Source organism: Cyanistes caeruleus, chromosome 7 (assembly GCF_971803275.1).
Source record: "Cyanistes caeruleus chromosome 7, bCyaCae1.hap1.1, whole genome shotgun sequence".
NCBI classification, from domain to species: domain Eukaryota; kingdom Metazoa; phylum Chordata; class Aves; order Passeriformes; family Paridae; genus Cyanistes; species Cyanistes caeruleus.
The window spans coordinates 23,291,344-23,305,314 of NC_141707.1; the positions used below are offsets into that span (position 1 = coordinate 23,291,344).

The window sequence follows — 13,971 nt, forward strand, 5'->3', positions numbered from 1 at the left end:
TAGCTAAATGCACAGCACCAAGTAAATCCTTCAGGATAAGACTGCACAATTCAACCTGGGGAATCTGTTCTGGCACTGCAAGCCAAATCCTGCCAAGTCTACTCTTTGCAGGGTTTCTATACCATCACTTTACAGTACTCCTGATTTCACACTTGAGTACTAATCCACTAATCTTCTAGACTGCCTACACATTGTTGTACACTCTAACACATGCCACCTAGCTCCACTGGCAATGAATTTAAAATGCAGAAACGATGCTGGCATATGCTCACTGCTCGCATCTACAAGCACTACAGATGCTGATAGATCTGGCTCCTTTATTCTTCCAAAAGCATCTTACATGGTCCTACATGAACCAAGCATGCAAATATCCCCCTCTCCATCACCCAGCACAAGACTCCTACACACAGCAGCAGTGAAATGGCCTTCTAATTCTTAGCTACATCAATTGATGTCAACAGTTGAATGAAATGCTTGTGTAATTCAGGCAACAAAAGAAAATTATGTGCTAGTTTTCTTAAATTTTCTCTCAGCATGCTTCCCAGAGAATAAAGTAAAATGAGTAGGAGGCAGCATTAATTCAACCAGGAAGCCAGGACCTTAGCATTCAGGTCTCCAGCAATGAAGGTCCAAGATGGTAGAAACACATTGAGAGGAATTCAGCAAGAGGGCCCTCCTGTCAACCAGAGATTAGTCCACAAAACCTATTTGAGCTTGTGTTTCATTTATAATAATTTTCTAAGCTTGCTACAGCAAGTCCTAGAGGAAAACAGGAGATTCAGGAGAAAGCCATCCTGAAGCTGGGTCACACACTCAGATTCATAATGCCTAACATCCATGTAAGTCATCTAGGACACTTTTAGCAGCACCTGTCAAAGTCCTTTCCATAGTTTTCAGGTAATGCTACTGAAAACCTGGTACTGGGCACTTCTCTTCCAGGTTTTGAGATTTCATCATGAAATTTCATAAATTAAAAACCTTTCACCCAAAATCTCTGCACGAGACTTTCTTTTACCCTTATTAGAGAAAAAAAGAAATTAATACCTGTATCCTAGAAGAAATGTTGAAGTTTGTATAGATGCTCCCAGAAAAGGCTTACTACTATTGGCATGGACTGTATTGCTGGACTGCTTGCAGCAAAGGTGTGGCCAGAAGTCACAACTGTTTCTAAAATTGAAATGTGAAAACAGAAAATCACTAGTGCCACAGTAGTCTGTCCTGTCTGTTACCTGGAAGACAGCATACTACCAACACATCTTTACTGCACCTCTTTGCAAAAGGACATGCAACATTTGGCTTGCTTAGCAACTTCCCAGCAACTGGAATGACGTTCCAAGACTGGCAGCCGTGTATTTGGCACAGCAGCTTTGCATTATGCTGCTTCCAGCTGCAAAAATGGCAGTAGGGCCCAGCTTGTAATGAAGACTGGAATGCTATCAACTTCTTGAGTGGCCTTTATTATAAATTTTGCCCAGATTAGCCCATGTAGTAATACTAACTGGCTCACTGCAACACCTTTTCATACCATTTCAGTACTGATTTTCCACGCTGCTCCTTCATGAACATCAATCTTGCACCCTGCCTGCAGAGGAATGGCAGAACATGGCAGGGAATCCTGTGTATCTCCTGCCAAAGTACAGCATGGCCATGGCTGGTACAGGTCAAAGGGACCTTTCCCCCTCTCCAGCCCCAGTACACGTCACTCAGCTCCCTGTTACATGCTGCATTAGCACATAGTTCCTTTGGCACTACCATCAAAGCCAGTAGAGAGAGAGAGCATGAATTTAACAGCTCTCCTCTTTTGCTCCATGTTCTCTGCATCTTGACACAGGGGGCTGCCACTCTCTACTCTGAAATACTTAGTGTTTAATAGATTTTCAAAAATACAACCAATGAAAACAAAACAAACAAACTCACAAAAACACTCAACATGTCCAAATTCAGAAATCTGAATTCCAAAAGCAGCAGCATGAACTTGTAACACAAAACTATACCGAACCATATTTGCAAAACTCGCCCTGAACAAGGTTTTCCTCTTTTTTTTTTTTTTTTTTTTCTTCTAAAAATACAGGAACAGATTCTTCCAGTTTAACTGTGTAAGTACTAAAAGGATGTGTGCACATGACCAAGTGGTGACAGGGAAGAGCAGATGCAAATTGTATGTAAAAAATGACCAAATATTTCATACCTTGTTCTGGCCAGTTTTTGACAATAATAGTAATACTTCTACATGGCAAGATAAAAAAAGGACTAACTTTAGAAAATTACAGTATAAAACAAGATGAGTGGGTATGTTGGAGATTTTCTGCAGAGTAGCAAACATGGTAAGATTGTCTTCACCTTGTGGTCTGATATTAACTGTACAGCACAGTATTCTCTTCACACATGAACAAGCTATGCTGAAAATTGCTGGAAAAATCTCGACTGGCAGAATCCTCAGCTCATCTGTTTGCAACTTGCTATAAAAAAAGCCAAACCAAACCAGGAAAAAAAAAAAAAAAGCTGCAGTACTTCCTCCATGTTATCATCACTATCTTTCACAACCTAGACATCACAGGCAATATGTAATAAACTTTCTCGTTACTATTTTTACCAGATGAGAACCTCCGCTTCTATATCCAAAACCCAAAGGATTCATGACAAATTGGCACAACTTGGCTACCACTATAAAATGCAAAGATGCACTTCTAGCAATGTATCACACCTTAACTTCCTCAAATAATGTTTAGATTACTTATTATATCCATAGAATCTTAAACTACAGATACAGGAAAAGGAGGTTTAAATTAAAGCAACTCAGGTTTTTCCACCTTAGTTGAAAACAAATTATTCTCAAGAAGACTCATAGAAAAGTTGCTATAATCCATTTAATTATTTGCTTTCTTAATATGCTGATAGTCTCATATAGAATGAAAGATCTCTTTCATTCCTCATATCCTTTCCTCTCACTTGTTTTGCTGGGTTAAGAACTGTCTGGATGGATGGATGGGCCCAGAGGGTGATGGCAAACACTGCTGCATCCAGTTGGTGTCCTGTCATGAGTGGTGTCCCTCAGGGATCAGTGCTGGGCCCAGCACTGTTTAGTATCTTTACTGATGATGAGGGGATTGAGTCTACCGTTAGCAAATTTCCGGTTAGGTCAGGGTGTCGATCTGCTTGAGGGCAGGAAGGCCCTGGGGAGAGACCTGGGCAGGCTGGATCGATGGGCCAGACCAGGGCTATGAAGTTCACCATGACCAAGTGCTGGGTCCTACACTCAGGATACAACAGCCCCATGCAGTGCTACAGGCTGGGAGCAGAGTGGCTGGGAAGTGGCCCAGTGGGAAGGGTCCTTGGGGCACTGGTTGGCAGTGGCTGAGGGAGCTGTGGGTGTTTAGCCTGGAGGAGGCGTGGGGGGACCTTATCACTGCCTGCAACCCCCTGCAAGGAGGCTATAGCCAGGTGAGGGTCGGTCTCTTCCCCCAGGCAAGCAGCAACAGAACAAGAGGTCACAGTCTTAACCTGTGCCACGGGGGTTTAAGCTGGACATAAGGAAGAATTTCTTCACAGAAAAGGTGACTAGATATTGGAAATGACTGCCCAGGGAGGTGTTTAAGGAAAGACTGGACTTGGCACTTAGTGCCATGGCCTAGTTACCATGGTGGTGTTTGGTCATAGGTTGCATTCAGTAAGCTCAGACATCTTTTCCAACCCAATTGATTCTGTGATTTCAAGTAATCAAAAGCAAGTACTCGCTTTAATTAACCTTTGGCACTTGTGATGCCAGTTAAAAATGGTTTTAGTATTAATTTGCAGAGGATTAATTATTATTATGTGTCACAATACCTTGTAATATTTTAATGCTGTCTTTAAAACATTTCATAACAGGAAAAATGCACTTTTCAATGATGAAAAATGAATCAGCATACTGACTAACATATGCTACCAGAAATTATATACATACACCAAGAAAATAAAAGAATAAGAGAGGTATATTTAGCTCACTAAGAAAATGTTTGTTATTTGTTCTGTTTTCTAGGCACTAGCAGGAAGTCATCCAATGGGAAAGAAGCAGAAACAGAAAAAAACTGGTATTTTTAATTTATACTGAATACCAGCAAACAACAAAACAAGTTATGATATGTGGAAGGGATAAATAATGAAGAACTGGATTTAAAAAAGTAGTATGATAGAATATCCCAGGTTGGAAGAGACCCACAAGGATCACTGAGTCCAGTTGCTGCAGGGAACAGTTATGCATTCTTAACTGAAAATAATTAATTCCTTAAAAGATGAAACTGCTCAGCAATGCTAAGTAATTGAATGCTATTTCTTGCTTGTAACAAAATTTTTAGAGATACAGGTTTTGGCTTTTGCTTAAGATAATTTAATATTTTACTTAAAACTCTCTGCATGATATTTCAGTCATCTGCACATACAACTGATAAGGAAGCATTCACTAATCCAATAAATAAAAGAAAAAAAAATTATTTCATTTGCAGGTTGTTAACTTACAAAGTCAGTGCTTAAGCACACTTTTTCTATTGACTTCCCTGGGACTAAGCCTATATCTTCAAATATTATACAACTCCTTAGCTGCATCACCACTATGAATTTTTTTTAACCAACTTTCTACCTGCTTTCTACTTTATCTAGTATACCTCCCACTCACATGCTCCCTTCTCAGCAGGGTCTCCAACCAAGGCTAATGAGCTTATCTCATTTCCATGGAGCTGGTGAATGCTGGCAGCAGCTGACAGTGAATGCTGGACAGAAAATGCAAATCTGTAGTTCATGTAGAATACCTGAATCATTAGAGAACTTTAAAACTAGTGACAGCACAGTAGTTTTATTCAGTATCTTTCATGCTGTCATTATTAAGCGGTAGATATTTTTAGCCACCAAAAGCCAAATCCATCTGCAGCAGAAGCGTTTCCAAGGAGACAGAATAATTTAAACACATGTGGAACTACATCTCTGTTTTCATCAACTCCTCTCTGTTACTGGAGCATTTCTGAGTCAGATTTCTCATTTGATGAGGGGAAAGCGATTGGAATACATGGATTTGAGACTGTAATTTAACAGTTGAGCTTACGCGTTCAGATACATATCCATTACCTACAAATAACAAATATTAGCATACAACTCCACTATTTTTCAGTCAGTGTTATCTACCAGTGTTTACACTGGTAAACAGTGCCAGTATAACAAAAAAAACCCCAACCCAACAAAAGGTACAGCTCACCAGTCTTCCAGAACAATTTTGTGAATCACTGACATTTGCTGCAAATTACTAATTTTTTTAATTTTATTTTTTTTTTTAGCAAACATACCAGGCTCCATTTTCTGAAGAAACAGCTAGGAGAAAAGGACACCACTCCCAATGATAAGGTACATAAGTAAGTGGACAGTGGACAAAGCTTCTTCCAGTCCTTTTTAGCATTCATAAGAGTTCTATTGACTTGTTCCAGTTTTTTTTTATGGGACAAATTTTTACTAATTGTAGGTCTGCTTTCAGGGAATTCTCTCAGTGAATACAACAAAAATAGATTCATGCATTTACTGATTTTAATCTCTGAAATCTATTAAAACTAAATTCCACCATTTTAGCTTCAAAAATACATATACACTCAAATAAATTGTAATCACAATTTATTTACATCAATTAATATTTTTGCTTCAAACCAGAAAAAGAGAGTCCTGTATAACAATTATTTCCTACATGTAAAATGTAGAGGTAAGTCAATAGAGAGCTGACTCATTGAAATCCTTGCCCCAGTGAGGTGAATAACAAAATATCCTAATATACCCCCCTGTTTAAGTGGGGCAAGGACTTCTTTCTACCTGTAGTCCTATAGTCTCATATAACATGACTTGATAAACAAATCTACTTTCTGTACCAAACAATTCATTTGCTGCCTGCCATCTCTACACTGTGTGAACTAACAGCTGCTGCTAACACAAACTCTGCAGAAGCAAGCTATTTCAACAATTTATTAAAACTCTTACGTAAATGCTGTAGGTACTACAAGATTTATCTGCCTCATACACATAATTATATGCACCTTTTTTTCTTTTATGACAAAGATTATTTTATACCTGAATTATCAACCACATTCATTCCAAACCTAAAAATAATGAAAAAAAGCTACAAAATCCCTTTCAGTAGTTCTGAGGAGCCATTCTTACTGTTTGTCCACCACTAAATAAGACAGTTTCAGAAGCAGTTCATTTTTCTATCCAAACTCAAAGAAAACATTTTCAGATCTTCCAGCACTCTCTTCCTGTTGGTAGCATACACTGTATTTCAACAGTGAGTATTTCCATCACACAAAATGACCTCTTTTCCTACAGCTTACTGAGCAACTTCAGCATCAATGAGATGCAATGCGTATCCTGTCACATGAGAAAGCTGCCAGCATCAGGCATGCCTATGATTTCACTGTTTATGGGTCTCACATCCGTTGAAACCTCCAAGGCAGGAGAAATAATAACGGGAAAAGCTGCTTCAGAGTCATTTGTGAGGAACGAGCAAGATGTTTGCACATGCATTTTTATATCCAAGAAATGTTGTGGCAAGGATCAAGAATAGATATTCATAACAGGAATTTTTTTCACCCTTACCTGTAAATCGGGTTTCTGTGTTTCAGCTCTGTCAGTGCAGAATGAAAGGTTTACTCCCCTTTTTCCATCCATCAGACAGCAGCCATCCAATAACTGAAGTCATCCTGGCATCCTCTGGAACATGCTCTCTCCCTTATTTCCCACTCCCCACCCCCATCTGCATGCCAGCAAAATGGGAAAACAGCAAGAAGAAAACAACAAAAAAGCACATCTAAAAACCAGCTTTAATAAGCTACTTAGTAGTCAGTGAGGACACTCGGTACTAAAAGGTAATGACAAAATTTAAAGAGAAGGAAAAAAAAAAGTCTATTAATAAACCTTCAGCTCCCCTACTGAATAGGAATTCTCCCTTTCAGCTCCTTTTTGTAAGGAAAAAACAAGCAAACAGCTGTAGGAACACAGTTACTGCCTGTATACATTCTTTGAGACTGACTCAGCTATCCAAATCTTCAGTGAAGAGTGCTGCTGTGTATTTAGGAAAGCTTGTGATTATCAAAGCAACAGTGGTGCTTTTTATACAAACAAGGATCTGAAATCTCAATGCAAATTAGAATAATTCAGAGACAGATGCCAGGAATTTCCCACAAAATAAGTGGTTTTTTCTGTTTGAGGCAGTATTTATAAAATACCTCAAAAAGAGTAATTAGTAGATACTTTTTCTTGAATGTTAGCTATGTAAAACTCTACCTGTCTAGCTTGTGCACGTGCATTTATTTTACTGCATTTATAATACAGTAGCCAACATTCAGTGTGCTGCATGAACTTTACACAAAACTTCCTACCTAAATTAAGAATTCAAATGCAGAGAATGACTAGGTGAACAATTTTCAACTTACATGCCTGAAATATACTCCTAACCTCTTTGTAGCCTCTTAAATCTAGTTTGAATTTTTTTTTTCCAAGAATAGAGAATTTTTATTTTCTACCTTTCTATATAAATCAGGTAGGTATCAGCTCAGTTGAAGACAACAGCATCACATTTAGTTTATGACAGTTTAATTACATTTAAAATCAAAATCATACATGAGTCTTCTTAGCTAAGATGTCATTTACTGCCATATCAAAGCATTTGTACTCTGGGATTTCCCTTTTAAAGGAAAATATTAAGCAGCAGAAGCTGACAAATACCTTTGTGTTTACAAATTTTAATCTCCCGCTATAGCTTTCCAATAAAATTAACTGTGAATTCTTTTAAATACAAGCATCTGTTCTCTTCAATGAATTATTGATCTTTAACCACAGCAAGACTATACCAATTAGCATACTTTCACTACAAAGTGATAGCTGATTTAGCTTCTAAAAAATTAGCTGTCAGTCTTATCACAACAAACTGCCAGCAGATCCTGTGCGTAATATTCAGATTCTGTCTTTACAAGTAAAATAGGTGTTTTTTAACCACATTACCTCAGTTTAACATAAAATCTCTTCTTAGATGCCTAGAAAAATGGAAATCCCTTCCTGCAAGGATTAAAAAACTATTAGGTTTCAAATCCAAAAAATCAATACCATTTTCTTTAGTGGGGAAAAAAAGAGAATACTGAGGGACACCTAAAAAGACATTTTGCCCTGATAAGCAATTGGTTGGAAGACTTCAAATTTATTTTCTTTTTGATCTGCAGAAAGAAATTTGGAGTTGAGCACCAATACTTCACCTTTAAACCAGCCTGAGTGCTGAGAGAAATAAACAGACATACAGAACTGTAGTGCCACAACTAGACTTAATAAACATTTTTTAAATAAAGATGCAAGGTGCAGCACTGTTCCATTCCCAAAACACCATCAGAATAGCTAGTCAGAAAAACGGGCAGTATAAACAAGTAAATTAGAACGCCTTGCAAAATCTACTATTAAAATAGGAGAGTATTACCAACAAAAACCCCAATAGCTCTACAACAGTCACAGAATGAAGCAACTCAATACAGACTGTTTCTAAAGCAAAACACAAACAGCATTGCTGGAAATACTGATTAGCATTAAGTAGGCTGCTGATTTTCCCATACTCCACAAGGGCTGCACAAAAAGCCTCCCTAAGCAGCAAGCTCTGTGCAATCTCCAGAACCTTCCCAGTTTCCTCAGATTTCTGTGTAACATCAGACAGTCCTTCCGTGGAACTTGCCCCAGTTTGCACATCAAGAATTGAGGAAAGTGGTTTACATGATAAATGCATTTTAAATGTATGAAATTCACTTCTGCAGGGTGCTGAGGACATTCTCCAGTGCAGGTTGGGGGCGTTTGGCTGCCTGGGCACAACGCCAACCTACAGACAGCACAGCCGGTGGCCCTGAGAGAGGAAGGCAGCAGCAGCCCCTGCCCACCCTTCGCCAGGACCCTTCCTTCAAGTTCAGCCTCTTGCCCCTGGCCCCTGCTGGAGCTGTGCTCCCACTGCTGCAGCCCTGCTGGGACCTGGCCCCTGCCCCCGAGGGATCCCAGACCTGCCTCCCCACCAGGCAGCCTGGCAGCCACCCCCAGGCCTGAGCTGCTCCACACTGCTGAGCTGCCCTCGGCTTCTGTCTCACCTACTCCTTCCAAGCCACCTGCTGCACTGGCTGCTCCCCGGCAGAGCACCTGGACCCGACTGGCCCTTTCCAGAGCCAGCACCTGCTAAATCCTAGCAAAGCTTTCCAACTCTAAGCGCCATCATTGGAGTAATTAACCACATATACACAGAGATGGAGAAAGGGAAACAATCCAGGTTTGTACCTAGTCCCTGCTGTGACTCAAGGAATTACTTTTTGTACTTGTATTTGTTTGGGTATTTCTCCTCTTTTTTTAACTTACCTATACTTGATACTCTAAACAACACATATCTTTTTTCTCCAGAGCTATTACACTGGAAAAAAGGAAAGCTTCACCAGAAAGCAGCAGATTCCAGATTCCTACACCAGAAAGCTGCTTCACCAGATTCCTGCAACAACTGATTATATCTATTGCTACTAAAATACTTATTTTTGTTTTCTCTGACTCTACAAAGAATTAACTTTCTTTTGGTAATCCCTGTAAGAAATAGTTCAACAGGATTGCCTCCTTCCTGAATAAACCTTCAGGCTGGGGTACTGGGTAGCATCTTCTTTACCATCTTAGTTTCTTCTGAAACACAAATCTTTCCAAGCAGGAGAGAAGGTAAAGCAATGGCTAGGAGCAAAATGGTCTTGTAGATGTACATATCTCAAAGAACTCTGATTACTGATAACTAACATCTCTTGATCTCCACTTGATACACTGCACAGGCCCTCACAGCCCCTGGATCCCAGCAGGTATCCTCAGGTTATGTAACCTTATGATAGCTTATCACACAGTCCTTCACTAAAACCAATTACTGTAGATCTCTCCTGTCAAGTGCAAGAGCAGCTCTAATATCCTTCATGAAGGCACGAGTGGAGCTTGATGTTTAGCGAATGCTCCAGGCAGACTTTTGAGACCCGTCACCAGTCTATTCACCAGGCTGACTGCAGGCTCAGGCATTTGCCTAAGACAAGCAGTGGCTACTGGCCAGCTCAGGAGCAGAAAAGCTATCACCTGACCTGTTGTGAGAGGTCAGGTCTCCCACAGCAAAATTGCTGTTCTGTAAGATTGTTCTTTGGATGTTGAAACAAATGTCTCCCATGGGACTACAAATAAGACCCTCATTCATGGTTCTGCAAACAGGACCCCAGGAAGGTGTGTCATGTTTCAGATGTTAGATCTAAGAGATCTCCTGAATGAGAGATAATCCTTGATAAACAAAACCAAGGAAAACCAAACCAAATGTTCTTCTTAAGATATATGTAGAGAGCTTGTGTGAAATCAAGTAAAATTAAAGCCAAAACCAACCAACCAAAAGGAAAAAAAAACAAAAAACCCACACCACAGAAACCTCCGTGAAAATAGTGCCAGGTGAGAACAAATCTCGGGCAAGACTGAAAAACATATTCAAGGCAAACTAATTTTAACCTCTTAGAAATGCATGTTACATAAATTTCAAGTTTCTCAGACTCCCACCCACTTACCAACATTCAATTTATATTCCTTCAATCAGCTCAGAAGTATAGACATCTGCCTTCAGTCAAAACAGAAGTCATATAGCAAATGACACAAAAAGAGACAAAAGGTAAGCAAGAACTTTTGCACAAGAATATACATGACTTTCTATTAACTCATCTGTGACTATCATGTAAAGCAGCTTTCTACCATAGAAATTATTTCCAATTTTGCTTATTTGCATACCGACTTAGTCAGGTAAGCACTTCCCAAAATCCAGAATTGACTTCTCATAACTAGATAACAATACAAAAGCCTAAAACATCAGACCTCAAAAACAAGCTTCTCTTGAACCATAATCTACGCTTCATGAAAGGAAAAGTTAAACAAACCTGAAAAAGTTTATTAACCCAGTTTTTATTAGTGGTAAATAAAAATTCTTGGCTTTCAGCCTTATCTGCTGGAGCACAGCACATTAATGGAAAAGAGGAGGTACTACCCCTTGTTGAACACAGACAGACTGACAGCTGCTAGGTCAGGGAGGAACACCGCTTTTCACTGCTGACACAGGCATCTTACGAGATTTTACTTAGTCAACATAGCTGAGTACCTGAAAGATTAATAAGGGTTCTTTTTCTGCTTATTTTGCAGGCAAGAGTTTCTTCTTTTATTTATATTCCTCCTCCTCTACTAATGCACTGACTTGATGAAGACGTTAAGGTTAATAAAACGTACAGAAACATCAATACATGAAGCCAAATATTACAAGCTTAAGCAGCTGTACCACAATTAGTTACAAACATCTAATTCAAACAGGAGAGGTGGGAAAACATTAAGAACAGGGATAATATATAAATAAATTTCCTCTAAACATTTAATGCTTACCCCAACTCTGGGCATCTCTCATTTTTTTCAAGAGTAAAATTAAAAATCAACTAGATTTAGATAAATTTTATGCTAAATATTATCATCCTGGTTTCAATCACATGATGGATTTCAACCAATCCTCCTAATTTTGTTTTTCCTGGCAAGTTTCTGCCCTCTCTACCCTGCCCAGCTTCATTCATGAGTCTACAACTATCCTATCTTCAGCCTTACCTACTGGTTATTATATTATTCATATTCATTCATGCTGGTCACTAAAAGTAGCCCTTAACCTTTTAGTTTTATTGGGGATTATGGGGCTGCCCACAGTCAGTTCACACAGATTACCAGAGGTCAGAGGGCTGATATTTAAAAGTCACCCTTCTCCTGTAGTAGACTTTGGATTTTGTGCCACATGCTGCATCTATCCATGTGCCAACCAGTGAACAAAAGAGGTATCAAATGGTGAATCAGCTCCTCAAGTACATTATACAGGCTTTATTTTTTTTATAACAATTTCTGGTATAAAAAATGTACATTGTTTTACATTTATACCAATAAAAGTACTACATTTTTAAATACACGCGCAAAATTTAATTCCAGAACTGACTGAAGGAGCTCCTCCTTTACCCCATGTATACTTTTAAGAAGGGCCATGCACTGTTGCTATTGACAATACTCAGTGTTTCTTCCCCCAGTACTGCTGATGCATAGCTCACCAAAAGAGACAAAGAAAGAGACCCAAGGAAATCATGTCCAGTTCACATGGACATGTGACTAACCAGTAAAACCAGCCTTTCATACAACCACTTCCTCGGGGCCATTCTCATGCCTGTTCCATGTATGGTTTTGTCCTAATGTGTGTTTTTCATAACGTAATTAGCTCTTTAAAGAAAAATCACCATTGTACATGAAACAAACGTAAGAAGTTATGCATCACAAAGATTAAAGATCTTTAATCACAAAAGATAATGAGTAGGGCATTAAGTTAAGCTATTGCATGAACAGTAAGCAAATTTAAAGCTTCTAAGTGGCAGAGCTGTTAGAAAAAAGTAGGGAAAAATTATATGAAAGACCAGTTGCTTTTTCAGAAATTCAAAGTGTGTCTAATTTGTCCCCTTGCAAAATGAAAGGTCATCATTTACCTTTTTGCTCCATCATAGCCAAGGTGGAATTCAAAATGTACATAATATTGCTGATAAATTAAAATGTCCTCATTCCCCAAGTGACAGAAATTTCAGCTGCACCGAAAAAAGCAGTGCCCTGCAAAAATCAACTTGTGTCTTCACAAACTGATCTGCAAAAGCATTCTAGAAGAGAACATTCACTTGGCAGGGAACAAGAGTCTAATCCCTATTTCCAAATCAATCTTGCAAACAAAAAAGCCCAGCTATCCTTACACACAAGTGAGTGATCCAGTATTAGAGCGTCATGCCCCATTTCATCTAATATCAACCAAGAGAAATGGCATGCCCTTGCTTAGCACTATCCCCCCCCACATTATTTTCTAGCTTGTTCATTACATTGTATCTCTGAAAGATGCAGGTGTCAATTTCAACACTTTCAGGCCAAGAAGAAACAGTATCCAAGTCTCTCATTTTCTTAGGAACTGCTCTCAACTATAACAAACAAGTATATGTCTATCACTGGTAGAAGAGAAAATCCAATTACATAAAGAGTTCACCCATAGAAAAGAGATCAATGCTTTGGCTTTCCAGTGCACAGAGCTGACTGTACTCTAAAGCTTACAAATTCAGATATCCTACGGTGCTAGTATATTCATTCCAGCAAGGTGGAAGCCCCAGTGAAATGCAGGATGACTGCATTTCTCTTTACATGTTTTGCAGATACAAGTTCTACTGGCTACGTTAAAAACACAGTAAGCATTACTTTAAAAGCTGTAGCTGCAGAGAGACATCAAATGGATTTCCTGACTTGCAAATGCTGTTTTAATCACCATCATTGCAGCAGCAGGCCTGAAAGAAAACGCTTTGCAGAATCAAAAACTTTGAAGGAGCCATACCAACAGGACGTCAGGATTGGCAGTGAAAAGCAAGGTAGTCAAAAACAACAACCAGGAACTAATTTAAACAGCTGTCCTGATTTGAAAGACAGGTGTCTGCTAAGGAAGGTAGGAGCCTCCCTTGAAATGGAAAGTGTAAACCTCGTCCCTCCAAATTACTGCAGTTTTGAAATTAAGGGGCTCTCAGGCAAAGATATTGAGAATAGGAATAATAGCTCTTTACCAGGAAAATTAAAATACAAATGCAGTAGTACAAAAATAAAAAACACTGACAGTCACAATATACCCTGACACCCTGTTGGTCTGGGTGTTGGTAGCAGTCCAATTAAATGGTGGCTGCAGTCCTCCTGGAGTGACAGATGTGGTTCTGTTGAAGCAGTGATCCTGTAGAAGGGTGACGTTTTCCTCTGAAGGTCCCGTGGTTGTGTAGATGGGTGTGGTCTTCCTCTGGGAATCCAGTGGAGAAAGGCTGGCTGTGGTGTCCTGAGTCTCATTGATATCCAGGTAGGAATGCTTGGCTCCTC

The 13,971-nt window shown here is 39.3% G+C and overlaps 1 protein-coding gene across 3 annotated transcripts in view; it reads right to left on the minus strand.

Annotated features, from left to right (window-relative positions):
* Positions 1 to 13,971, minus strand: part of CSRNP3 (cysteine and serine rich nuclear protein 3) — a 99,861-nt gene that overhangs the window by 75,987 nt on the left and 9,903 nt on the right. Inside the window, exon 1 of one of the 3 annotated variants that reach the window (XM_086898109.1) lies at positions 6,604 to 7,090. The exons of 1 other annotated variant lie outside the window; for it this stretch is intronic. In XM_086898109.1, the coding sequence (XP_086754235.1) occupies positions 6,604 to 6,675 (72 nt within the window). In that variant the 5' untranslated portion in view covers positions 6,676 to 7,090. Of the gene's footprint in view, positions 1 to 1,044; positions 1,168 to 6,603; positions 7,091 to 13,971 lie in introns of those variants that run through there. One more of the 3 variants, XM_023931088.2, reaches the window with a different exon arrangement.